The 12,569-nt window shown below is 36.9% G+C and overlaps 1 protein-coding gene across 1 annotated transcript in view; it reads right to left on the bottom strand.

Annotated features, from left to right (window-relative positions):
* LOC136812847 (rho GTPase-activating protein 5-like) overlaps window positions 1-12,569 on the bottom strand; it is a 41,085-nt gene that overhangs the window by 21,451 nt on the left and 7,065 nt on the right. The window contains exons 2-10 of the mRNA XM_067069373.1: window positions 10,168-10,282; window positions 9,686-9,830; window positions 4,777-4,963; window positions 3,958-4,125; window positions 2,922-3,094; window positions 2,377-2,461; window positions 1,711-1,880; window positions 1,111-1,521; window positions 347-438 (exon numbers count right to left, since the gene is read on the bottom strand). Of these exons, the coding sequence (XP_066925474.1) occupies window positions 347-438; window positions 1,111-1,521; window positions 1,711-1,880; window positions 2,377-2,461; window positions 2,922-3,094; window positions 3,958-4,125; window positions 4,777-4,963; window positions 9,686-9,830; window positions 10,168-10,282 (1,546 nt within the window). The remainder of the gene's footprint in view (window positions 1-346; window positions 439-1,110; window positions 1,522-1,710; window positions 1,881-2,376; window positions 2,462-2,921; window positions 3,095-3,957; window positions 4,126-4,776; window positions 4,964-9,685; window positions 9,831-10,167; window positions 10,283-12,569) is intronic.

A 12,569-nucleotide genomic window follows, 5' to 3' on the forward strand; every position in this document is an offset into this window, starting at 1 on the left:
TAAAATGCTTTCAGAAAATATATAGTCCTACAGTTGTATATAAAACCATCAAAAAGTCATTCTTCATCGCATTTACCTAGGTGTCAAGGAACCCTAAAAAACCAAAATAATGTGCGGATCTAAAAGGTTAAAAGTGATTTTTTTCAATACAGGACTTCAAATGCCAACTTCCTGCCCACCTTTTGCCTAAACTAACAATTAGAAACGGCAAGCTAGCAAGTGCCTAAATTCAAGCCATTTTTTGGCTGAAAAAAATGGGTGTTCGCTGCAGTTCTTATAACTTTGGTTAAGTCGGCCGTCTAAACTAGAGCTAAGACAAAATTCATTTACAAAATCACCACCTTACCTTCTGTTCTAGCTTCTTTAGGTAAGAAAAGGTCTTCTTTTTATCTACTTGCGCGTACATCCCAGACACATCGTTCGCTTCTCCACCGTACCCTGAAAATTAAGAAATTTAGGAAATTTATACAAATATTACAGTATAAGAGATTATTAGATTATTAGAGGCTCTCCGGTTGGCCGGCTTTTTGAGGCGAGTACAGTTGACTCGAAAGGGGGATTCGAACTCGAAGGGGGGACTCTTATTTGTTCGAATTACAGAGAGATTCGAAGAATAGAAAGTATTTTAAGAGGGTTTTTTCTTTAAAGAGACTGGAAACAAGTTCGAAAGATTCGAATAATAGAAGTTCGAATGAGCGAACGTTTACTGTACTATAAAAAAAATTTTCTGCCGTCCAGCTTAACCTTCACTGGGCGTAGGTAAATGTCCCTGCCCTCATTTTTTTATAGGAGTTCCTATGAATTCTTATGAAATTAACTAGAAACAGCATTTTCAAACCCTGAAAACTCAAAAGAAATCTTTTGATAGGCCACCCTCCCCACAGCCTTCCCCTCCACTTTATAGGTTCTCGGTCAACCTATATCCTTTCTATATCGTCCAATTATACGAAACAAAAAGTCAGGAAAGGCCCACCGCAGTGCACCGATTTCTCTGACCCCAAAAATTCTGGTATAATGACGTAAGGGTTGATAAAATAAGTCGAATTAAAGTAAAGAGAAGCGATCAAATAGTAGAAAAACCGTGTCACGGATAAGGCAACGCTAACTAACCTTCATCGTGACGTTGCTGATCGTGAGACGTATCCAACAAGACGTCGCTACTACTGTCACAAGTCGACGTTCTTGAACGACGTTTGTCGACAAACGAGCCACGTCGATCGGGCGACGAACGTGATGAGTCGCTTCCTTTCTCAATGTATGAACGACTGATTGCGACTTCGACGTACGGAGAGTCGACGCCGGGTGTTTTGAAATCGTTGATCGATGCATACGTATCATCGTCGACCGCTAAGCTGCCACCGTCACCATTAACACGTGGTTCCGGCGTCGGCGTCGTTTGACTTATTGTCGGGATGTCGGGGAGCGGTTCTTGTAAGCGACGTTTCTTGACGCCTTGTAAGATGCGTTCGGTAAACGTTTTCTTATCGCAGACGTCGCGAAAAAAATTGACGAACGCGTTCGCTACGATGGAAAGAGAATAATACATTTAATGAAAAGGTTAATTCATATTTCTTTTAGTAGCGGGTAACAAAAAGACCTGTCTCCCTTTCTTGGAATGTACACGTTTTTTATAAGAACATCCAAGATTTTTTAAGCCTTCGGACTTTTTGAGTTTAAACCTAAAATGTTCTTTAGCTTTCGCCAACTTACCTTGGTTGAGAGAGGTTTGTTGTTGCAATAGTTTAGTTGACAACTTGGTATCATCATGTAGGAGATACGTAGCATCGGGCTTGTGGAACAGTATACTTGCAGCCGATGAGCTTCCCGTAACAGCTAACACTTGGACGGGAACGTTACGCGGTAACGTGGCCACGTAAGCTCTGAAGAAGCAAGAAATGTTGAAAATATAATAGATTGGTATATTGGTAAAACCTTTTTACCGTTAGTCCGTTCGAGACCCTAACCAGCTAGATGTACACGTAAAAGCGACACCCATTTACTGACATAAAAACTAAGCAGACATTTTTTTTGGCTTGGGGTATGCCTGCCCTGTTCACTAGCCTATGTAGAGAAGTGTTGTAGCGAGAATGAAGGCTGTAGGGACCATGTTTATCGGTGCCAGTGATGTACAGATACTTGGCAAGTTTACTGCCGAGCCTTTTTCAAGAAATCAAAATTCGCCTGGGGTTTTCTTCAAATACGTTAAAATTACTGACGCAGAATTCCACGTAGATTCCAAAAATAAAATAGAGAAGCACGTTAAGGCTCTTAAAAGTACTACCGGCATTTTGACACCTACATTACGAGTATACTCGTATTTGGCAGTGAACTTGTCACATCACGCTGTTGTAAACACCTCAAACAAATGTCACTTACTTTAGTGTTTCAAGGGAAGCAAGCCTTTTCGCGGAATAGACCAAAATGAAGCCGTGGAACATCTGATTCTTTAAACCATATGCGCCTAAAGTGAAAGAAAGTTATTCAAAAAGTTATTTAAAGAGCAATCCAACCTCTCACGCCTTCCTTTAGTCGATAGATTTTCGCGTGGACTTATTTTCCCGAATCGAAAATTTTTTGCGTAGATGAAATTTTGCGAAACGAGTTTTCAGTTCTTTTTTCCTTCATGTTTCCTAGAGGCTTTGGCAAAAATCACGATATAGAATTGTTCGTAAAGACTAAATTTCGCGATGAAGGCCAAAATCCTTCGGTGACCATAGGTGTAAAAAATTTATGAGGGAGTGCAGACGTTTATGACATACTCATTATCTTTTGATAAAATAAAGACAATAATTACAGTGTCATAAAAACCGCTCTCATCCATAAATTTTGAAGGGTATCTCCCTACGCCTATGGTGACAATGTCTTTAAACTCGAATCACCTACGCATCCGCCAACGCCTTTATAGACTCGACAAAACTTACGATGATAAGATCCTAACGTAACGGCGATCGTTTTCTTCACACCATCCACCATTGCTTCCAGCATTATAGTATCCTGTTTCTCTGGGTTGGAATAACAATTGTTCTGTTGAAGCATCGAACTCAGAATCAACTCTAACGAATATTCGTCACCACACATTGAGCATAGCAAAATCCTGGAAAATAAAATGGGAAAAGGAGTTAGGTAATGTCAATGTTCTACCATAAAAAGACCCGTATTGAAAGATATAGATGTAGCTCTAGATCAATTCTAACGAATATTCGTAATCGCACATTGAGCATAGCAAAATCCTGGAAAATTTAATGGGAAAAGGAGTCATGCTAATGTGAATTTTCACCCATAACAAGACCCGTACTAATGGCTTCATCATGAAATTGAAAGACTAAGATGTAGCTCTACATCAACTCTAACAAATATTTGTCGCCGCACATTGAACATAACAAAACACCGAGAGTCAAAGTAGAAATGGTTGATGTTATAGCCAATCTATACCAACATTTGACGCTCTCTAATTCAATTTTGAAGGGGACTTGGATTTTCATCATATAAGGGAGCTTATTGAATGGCAGAGCGTCAAATGTGAGTTTATTGAGTTTATTTCAGTAAGTAATTCTTCAGTTTTTTACAGTGCTCGATACATAAGTAGAGCGATGCCGGTCAGGAAGAAAAGACACTTTTTACTCTACTAGACAGTTTCGTGCCACTTTGGCGACAATCTTCAGGCAACTTTGCATGAAGCAGAATAAAAAAGTGTCTTTTCTTCCTGACTGATTGAGTTTATTTCATAAACTTGTAAAACTTAGGGTAAAATATAGGAGCTTGAAATGTAAATTGACATCAAGTAAACACTATTACAAGGACCATTAGGAACAGTTGGTGAGAACAAAAGGGACCCGGACCTAGGCGATGTTTGGCCGGAGCCCAAAATTGATTAAAAGTACAATCTGAATCCAAAAACGAAACGAGACGCCTTATTAAGAAGTAATCATAAAGGAGAAAAATTGAATGAAAAGTTACCTGACGTCACAGTTATAGTCATCCGTTCCGCCAGGCGTTCCAGCGGGCCGCGAGCGTTTGTTGATGATATCGAATACACCACGTAGTGAATCTTCGACTTGAGATGAGTGGATTCGATCGTCCATTAGAGATACGGTGTACGGGTAGTCCAAAAAGATACATTGTAAGCTATTGGAAATAGGGAAACCATGAGTTACTATTTTAGGGAATTGATCTACTCTCTCTTATTCGAACTTATGTAATTCGAATCTTTCTATAATTCGAAGTAAAACATTGGTCTCCTCTGCTGGAAAATAAGTATAAAATACTCTCTGTAATTCGAATCTTTCTCTAATTCGAGACAGAATCTGTCCTCTGAAAATCGAATTAGAAAGAGTCAACGAAAGTAGATGTTCGTCCGTTAGAGATACGGTGTACGGGTAGTCCAAAAAGATACATTGCAAACTATTGGAGATAGGGAAACCAAAAGTTATCATTTCTCAGAGGAACTTATACAGGGTGACTAAAAAAATCGTTCCTCTATATTCTTTGACATAACTTTTTTTTCTATTCGTCATTGAAGTTCGCATGTGTATTTAGGTATCGTTTTAACAATGCATCCTCTAGTCTAGCAAGCTAGACTACTAATTTAGACATAGTATAAATATAAAGCAAAAAGTAATGGAGGAAACAATTTTAGTTTAGTTTATACAAACTAAATCCCGTAACAATAATCGTATTATCATATAACGCCTATAATACTGCAGAATACTGTATTACACGCATTATAAACGACTCCAATCTATGCATCCTCCTTTTATGACAAGAATTGGGCATTACCTGTTCGCCAGATTATGGCCTTCATTTCTAAGGAACTGGATCTCGCTTTCAGGAGTACCAGCCTCGTTTGCAAGCAGCACAATCAATGGTAGAGCAGTGTGTGTTTGATTTTCGTGTTCTTCGATTTCTTTCAAACACTCTTTGATGAATCGGAGGGAATCGGGTGAAGAATAAATCGCCAAGTAACCTGCAAGTAAAGATAGGAGAAAGTTAGACTGTAGCCGTGAATGAACAGAGTATTTTATATCATTATTTTAGCTAATAATATGAAGGGAGGGAATTGGATGAAGAATATACCGCCAAGTAGCCTGCAAGTAAAGATAGGAGTAAGTTAGACTGTAGCCATGAATAAGCCGGGTGTTTTATATCATTCTGTCAGTTAATGATATGAAGGGAGGGAATTGGACGAAGAATAAATCGCCAAGTAACCTGCAAGTAAAGATAGGAGAAAGTTAGACTGTAGCCGTGAATGAGCCGAATGTTTTATATCATTCTGTTAGCTAATGATATGAATCGGAGGAAATTGGGTGAAGAATAAATCGCCAAGTAACCTGCAAGTAAAGAGATAAGTTAGTAAGTTAGCCTGTAGCCGTGAATGAGCCGAATGTTTTATATCATTCTATTAGCTAATGATATGAAGGGAGGGAATTGGGTGACGGCTATATCGCCAGATAGCCTACAAGTATAGATAGAAAGTAACTAGAGTAGATATAGAGGTAGAGTCGATATTTTACATGGATGGCCCAGTAATCTAGGACTTTTAGACAGTCTCTCGATTGTTTTCACGGGGTCACCGTAAACCCCTGGTTCGAGGCGCTGACGCCTTGACTAGTCGGCCATCACGCAGTAAAACGGTACCGTAAGTTTGTCTAATTTCGACACCCTTCTTTAAAGATAAGAATAATCAGAATGTTGGAATCGCTGATTGAAACTATTTTTCTTTACTTAGCAATCAGAGAAGAAAAAAACTCTTTTGTCTATAAGTGATCCCAACTCGAAAGAAAGGTGTCGGAATTAGAAGAGGGATGTCGATATTAGACCAACTTACGGTAGCCACGAATGTCCCGAGAGTTTTATATCAATCTACTAGAAAATGATATAGCAAGGGAATGGGTTAAAGAAGAGTAGTCTGTTCCTCTAAAGGATCCTGCATTTTGTAATACGCATGCGTAATTTGTCGTTCTTTTAGACCACATGTAGTTAATTCCCGTGATAAACCAATGGGAATGAATCGCTAGGGGTGGTACAGTCACTTTCGGTCGGGGTTTTATGGACGGCGAAATATGTCGTTTTTTATGAAATTTGTCGTTCTTTTTGTCTATTTTTAGTAATGCAGGATCATGGTGTCACCCCCCCCCCACTTTAAGTGGGGGTACCTAAAAAAAAGGTGTTAAAAAAGCCAGGTACCTGGAAGTATTCCCACTTTCAGGGGGTACCTGATATGTTTGGGGGGACCTGTAATCTCGTCAGTGAGGGTGGGGGCTGTTTTTTCTGTGTGAGATATTTTTTCTTAACTTTACTCAATTTCTCAATTTTCAACCAAACCCTTCGTTTTTACTACTTTTTCTTTCTTGTGTCCCCGGGGGGGGGGGTACTACCCTTGTCGACCGACGGGGGTGCTCCGCTGAGGTTCGAAAAATGGACCCTACGTGGGACTCGAAATTTGCGAAAAAAGTGACCCTGAATGGGACTGAAATTCCAAAATTTTCTACTTTTCCCCCGAATTTTTCAAAAATAGGCACCCTACGAGGGACTGATTTTTCTATTTTGGTGTTTTTGCGACCCTACCTGGGACTCGTGGAGGTTGAAAAAGATACCCTGACCAGCGGAGCATCCCCGTACCCCATTTTGCCCTAGTACCCCCCCCCCCCGGGCTTGTGTCCTTTACATCTTACAGTAACCCCAGTGAAGGAGATTAAAATTCAACAATTTTTTTTTTTTTTATAAAAGAAATTTGTAGTTTGCCCACGGATGTGGAGTGTTTCAATTTGAATAAATAAATAAATATATAAATAACGATATTGCATTTTTGCTGACCAAGCGTTTCTATCATAACAAACATGGTAGCTTGAAGTTGTTATATTTTTTTATAACTTGTGAAAATCTTTTGGATGTTGACCAAGCGTTTCTATCATAACAAACATGGTAGCTTGAAGTTGTTATATTTTTTTATAACTTGTGAAAATCTTTTGGATGCAGTTCCAAGCGTATACGTTATTTGAGCGTATACGTTATTTGAGCGTATACCAAGCGTATACGTTATTTGATTGTATCCTTAGTATATTTTTTAATTTGTTTCCATATTAATAATTTTCACCTATTTTGGATATTTGTTTCTTCACATGGATTTGTGGGAAAAGACATGTCTTATTACTCTTGTGTGTTCTTTGAATACTTTCAACAAACTGACACAAAATTATCATTACAGAGAATAGAATGCAAAAAAATGTCAGAAACAACCTTTAAGATTTCAGGAATGACAAAAGAGCAGAAATTCTTCAAAATGGCTACGTAATAAAAGGGGGTACCTAAAAAACATATTTCAATGGGGGTAACAAATCCTGGGGGCTACCTAAGAATTCAAAAAACTTTGGGGGTACCTAAATCGTTGGGGGTACCTAATTTTAATGGGGGTACCTGAAGCCTGGAGGACCCTATGCAGGATTCTTTAGATAAACCCCCTCAACATGTTGAGAACATCTTAAGACACAAGAGCCTGATGAAATTGCAAAAGATTACCATAAAAAAGGTGAAATTAAGAACATTCTAAAAATATTTTTTGGTTCAAACCTTAAAAACATCCGAAAGTTTCCAAATTTTTGGACGTTCTGTTACATATAAAAACGCGTACCCCTACCCCTTGCTTGGTCTAACTAGTGCGCCCAATATCAAATGAGATCATCCACAAATCTAAGAATACACGGGTTGCAAAGTTAAACTTAAAGTCTGAAGAAAAATCACGCTTTTACTCGAAATAAAAAACAACTAATCAAATTGGTCTCGCCTCACATGACATCATTTATTTCTAATTGGTTCGAATTTTTTGACCCTAATAAAGTTATCAACTGTAAGTTGTAAAGCAAATAAAATCACGTGAACCTTTTCGAGTAATCACATGTTTTGACTGCACTGATATAATTTTGCAACCCGTGGATTCTTTAACAAATCATCAATTACAAACATTAAAATTTTACGCATTAACTTTGGTATACACCAAAAAGCTTCTTCGGAAAATCTGTGAAATATTGCGTATGTGTACTTTTACTGCAAAGTGCTTTAATAAAGATAAGCAAATATTTATGTGAAAGCATTTTTTTGTATTTGATGAAAGAGAGAGATGTCCAATAAAAAAATAAATGGAAAAAGCGCTCAACAATTTTTTCATTTTTAACCAAAGTTGATCATTTCTATCGCAAGAGCAGGTAAGTTAAAATTTATTCATATCAGGATTTAAAAAGCTGCCATTTGTACTGGATATTGGAAAGATGTGATCACGTTCTGGATTTTCCGTATACTTTCCTCGCCTAAAGGCTCGGAAAATATTGTACGGAAAAATCTCGGAACTCGTAAAATATTTCTCATATTGTATTCGCAACTGTCCGATAACTATAACGTATCATGAGGTTTTAAATTGCTTTAAATCCTTAAATGAAGGTAGTGTGGATTAAAATTTCTTAAAAGTTTATATTATCTACACTATATTCAGTAGTTCAGTTGAAATCACTTTTAAAACTGTTCTGAAATCTATTTCTAGATTTTTTACTCAGCATTTTGTAAATTCTATAAAGTGCCGCGCAAGATCAGCTTAAGAAATCTCAGGTTGCCTTGGAGACAAGTGATTACAAGATAAATACTGTTCAGGCACCTCTCTCTCAACCGTTGAAGATTTTCGAATAGATTACATCATTCAAAGAAAAAGCTTTGCGTAAATCTTTTGGTCGATCCCGAAAATACGAAACACCGCGAGTTATAATTTCGGAAGGAAGGCTTTCTATTTCACGGTCGAAATGAATAATAATGGGTAATCACGAATAATTACGCCCCCGTAAAAGGCTTTCCGTTGGTTAGACGCAAAAACATCCAAACTTCTAGGACCAACAGAAATTTGTTATCAGAACACGGTGGTCCCGATTACCCATGATTCATTTCGACCGTCAAATGGTATACAGCACACTTTTAAACAGGAGATTCATGCTTTTTCGAAACTTCTCAATGTAAACAGGCTTTTACCATATGATAAGAAATTAAAATCATCAAACAAAATGAACTGTATTAGAATCCTGGACAGAGCAATTATCTCCAATCTTTGATCGGAGTTTTGGTACCTACCATTGAGGTAATAGTTCATAAAAAGCTCCTATTGAAGATATACAGTCGACGCTCTCTAATTCGACGTTCTACTATTTGATACGCTCTATTATTCGACAATATTGAAAGTCCCTGTCAACAAGAAACTCTTATAAACGACGCTCTACTATTCGATACTCTCAATTATTCGATAAAAATCAGATTCCCTTTGAAAATCGAATTAGAGAGCGTCAACTGTAGTTTGGATGGGATCGAGAAACCGTCTTCAGGGATATAACGTTAGATGAACGTTGAAACAACGTTGTGTGTGTATAACGTTAGATGGACGTTGAAACAAGGTTGTGTACCAGCTGGGTTAACCTACTAAGTGCCACGGTGTCACTGGCATCCCATACGAGACCGCTCAATTTTCAAGGGTTCAATTTTACAGCACTTAGGAGCACCGCATCCCATGCTTCCCATGGTTGATTTTGATTGTTCCAATTGTTTTACAAGTTTGTTTTAGACACGTGATTTTAATTGTTCTCTTTAATGACACGTGGTTCGCGCAATGTTAACATTTTACAACTTTTATGTCCCTTTAAATGCTCAGTGAACTAACCTTGTGGTCTGAAATCAGTGATGATCGATTGAACTTCAGAAGCACCAGTTGTAGAGTTTTGACTGACATCATGCACTTTGAGGTTTAATCCATAGATTTGACCATCGATGATGTATTCAACGTCTTCACATGATGAACTACCGACCTACAAAGAAAGAAGGAATTGCTTTATATTCACGATATGCACTATTGCAATGTCTTCCACGGACCCAACAACTGATTGGTTGAAAGTGACGTACTGACTGATTTTACGTCACTTCAAGCCAATCAGTTGTTGGGTCCGTGATGTATTGTCAGAAGACATTGCAATGGTGCATCATGAATTATCATGAGCATATTTTTAAGAATGGGGTCTTTACTTATAAAGTAGGATATCCAGGGGGTTCGATACTTTGAAAAATCAATATCCTCAACATAACAGTGGGGGTAAAATAAAAGTTCTGAAATGGATTTAAACCGAAAAATTTTATTTTCCGACTTACCCTAATTTTCTCTTCAAGTTCCCGACCCAGCCCATTTTTGCCGATGATGAGCAAGTTAAGCAGTTCATCTTCATTTTCACGGTTGATCTCATTCTCGTAAGGATTTTGTGTCGTTCTATTAAGGTAAATAAATTGAATACATTCTAAAGGTTTTGTAAAACGATATCACTTTTGTTTTTTAAACAAAAGTGATATCGTTTGCTTATTCATCAATTTTGATTTACAAGCTTTTTCATATTGGATTGACACGCACTACTAGGCCTGAAAACATCAATTGTGGACACGGTTGATGTTTTTTATCCACAGTCAATCATTTTTATGGACAGTCAATATCCAAACATCGACTGTCAATACTTTTCATTAATTGTCAATATCCAGATATCAACAGTCAATATCCAGACATCAGCAGTCAATATCCAAACATCGACTGTCAATATCCAAACATCGACTGTCAATACTTTTCATCAACTGTTGAGATTATTTAATTGACTGCTGATATCTGGATATTGACTGTTGATATCTGGATATTGACTGTTGATATCTGGATATTGACAGTTGATGAAAAGTATTGACAGTCGATGTTTGGATATTGACTGTCCATAAAAATGATTGACTGTGGATTAAAAACATCAACCGTGTCCACAATTGATGTTTTAAGACCTAGTAGTGACGGATGTGGAGCAAGATTTGTCAAAAAGAGGAAAAGAAAAACATTTTTCTGCTTATAACAGCACAATATAACAACAGCAAAACACTGTCCTGATATGAAATATGTGTCTAGTATGCAACAAAATCACTTAGGTAAAAATAAAACCTTTAATTATAGTCTAACTATAGCCGGACCCTTCGCCGAAAATATCAATTTTTATCAGACCATTTTAACAAGAACGTTTATGCTGAAAGGACTAGAACTTGAGGACAAAATCTATTAACATTTGAGCCTGGTCTAGAAGGCCCGTCTTTCGGTCTATTCTAGTCTTCAATTAACTTGGGTAGAAAGTTGGCTGTCTGAAGTCAATGTATTTTGGCGATAGTGCAATGACTTCTTTCAATATTTTTCAAGCAAAAAGTTTAACTACCAACAAAGTTCGTAACATTGAACAAAAGCAGTTAGAGAAACGTTATTTTTATAAGAGCATCCAAAATCTTCGAAGCCCTTGGATGTTTTTAAAATGTTCTAACTTTCGCCATTTTGAGAGTATTTACGTACGTTTAAGTCCGCAAAGGCTAAAAATCTTGTTCTTAACCAGCTATCGATTGTTTTAAAACTACCTCGCATGAATATGCTAGAACAACAACGACTCGACGAAAAACTTTTTTGTAAGAACCATCTCAAATGGGGGGATTGTTGGTAAATTAAAGGTCAAAACGATAAAAATAGGGTATCAAGCTAGAAATAACTAACATTTTCTAAAAAAATTTAGAACATGATCAAAACTATTTCAGGCTAAAAGTGTCAAAAAAAAACAAGAACAGGCGAGGAGCCTCAACAAAAATGTGCTGCTTCTTATAAAAAGAGTATAGTCGATAATGAAAGTGAATGCTTACAAAGAGATAGTACTGGTATTTGTAAACATTTGAAAACTTGACTTTTTCTTAATCAGACTGTATTCTCTCTATGATTAGCTTTTTACAACTAAATACAAACAAAAAATCTTCTTTAGCTATTATAAGAAAACTCAGTAGAAATTTGAGATCAGACTAAAGTCTATTTCAAATTAGCTGGCAGTGTTTTTTCAAACCTCAATAACTTTTGATAGAATTTGAATTAAGTAGCGATTTTGTGCTCGTTGAAAAGACAAACAGGAGTGGGATTATTGTTACAAAGAAAAAAACTCAAAAAAGATCGGAAAATGAAGGTGAAGATTTGAGATAAAACTATTTGACTGGCATAACCTGCATATTATGGTCTAAATAAACTCCTTGTCTATGTGTCAAAATGGCTACTTAAACCTAAGTTGAAGAAAAAGCTTATTTTTTAGCCCTATTTTTCAAACATCTTTTTTTTTCTGGAAACATTTTTTACAAATTCATTTGAAAAGATATTAACGTTGATTTCTTTTGCTTTACACGTTTTTTTTATTAGAACACCTAAAATTTGGCTGAGCCTGGAAGTGGTTATTTTGTTAGCAATTTTCAGCCTGAAATGTTCTTAGATGCGTTCTTATAATTTTTTCGACTACTCTAAATCGACAATATCAAGCAAAATAAAGAGCACTTTTAAAATTGGTAAAATTTGGACAATATTTACTCTCGATTTAGAAAATACATCCCTAAGCTCGGTTAGAACTGCTTGAAAAGAGGAAGAAATTGCAGTTTCTTGTCATTTTTTTTCCAAACAGAGGCTGGGCATGTTCTTACGATGTTTTTTCGACGAATTTTAGCCTGAATGTTCTTATAAA

The sequence above is a fragment of the Clytia hemisphaerica genome, unplaced genomic scaffold (genome assembly GCF_902728285.1).
Source record: "Clytia hemisphaerica strain Z4C2 unplaced genomic scaffold, Clytia hemisphaerica genome assembly, whole genome shotgun sequence".
In the NCBI taxonomy this organism is placed as follows: domain Eukaryota; kingdom Metazoa; phylum Cnidaria; class Hydrozoa; order Leptothecata; family Clytiidae; genus Clytia; species Clytia hemisphaerica.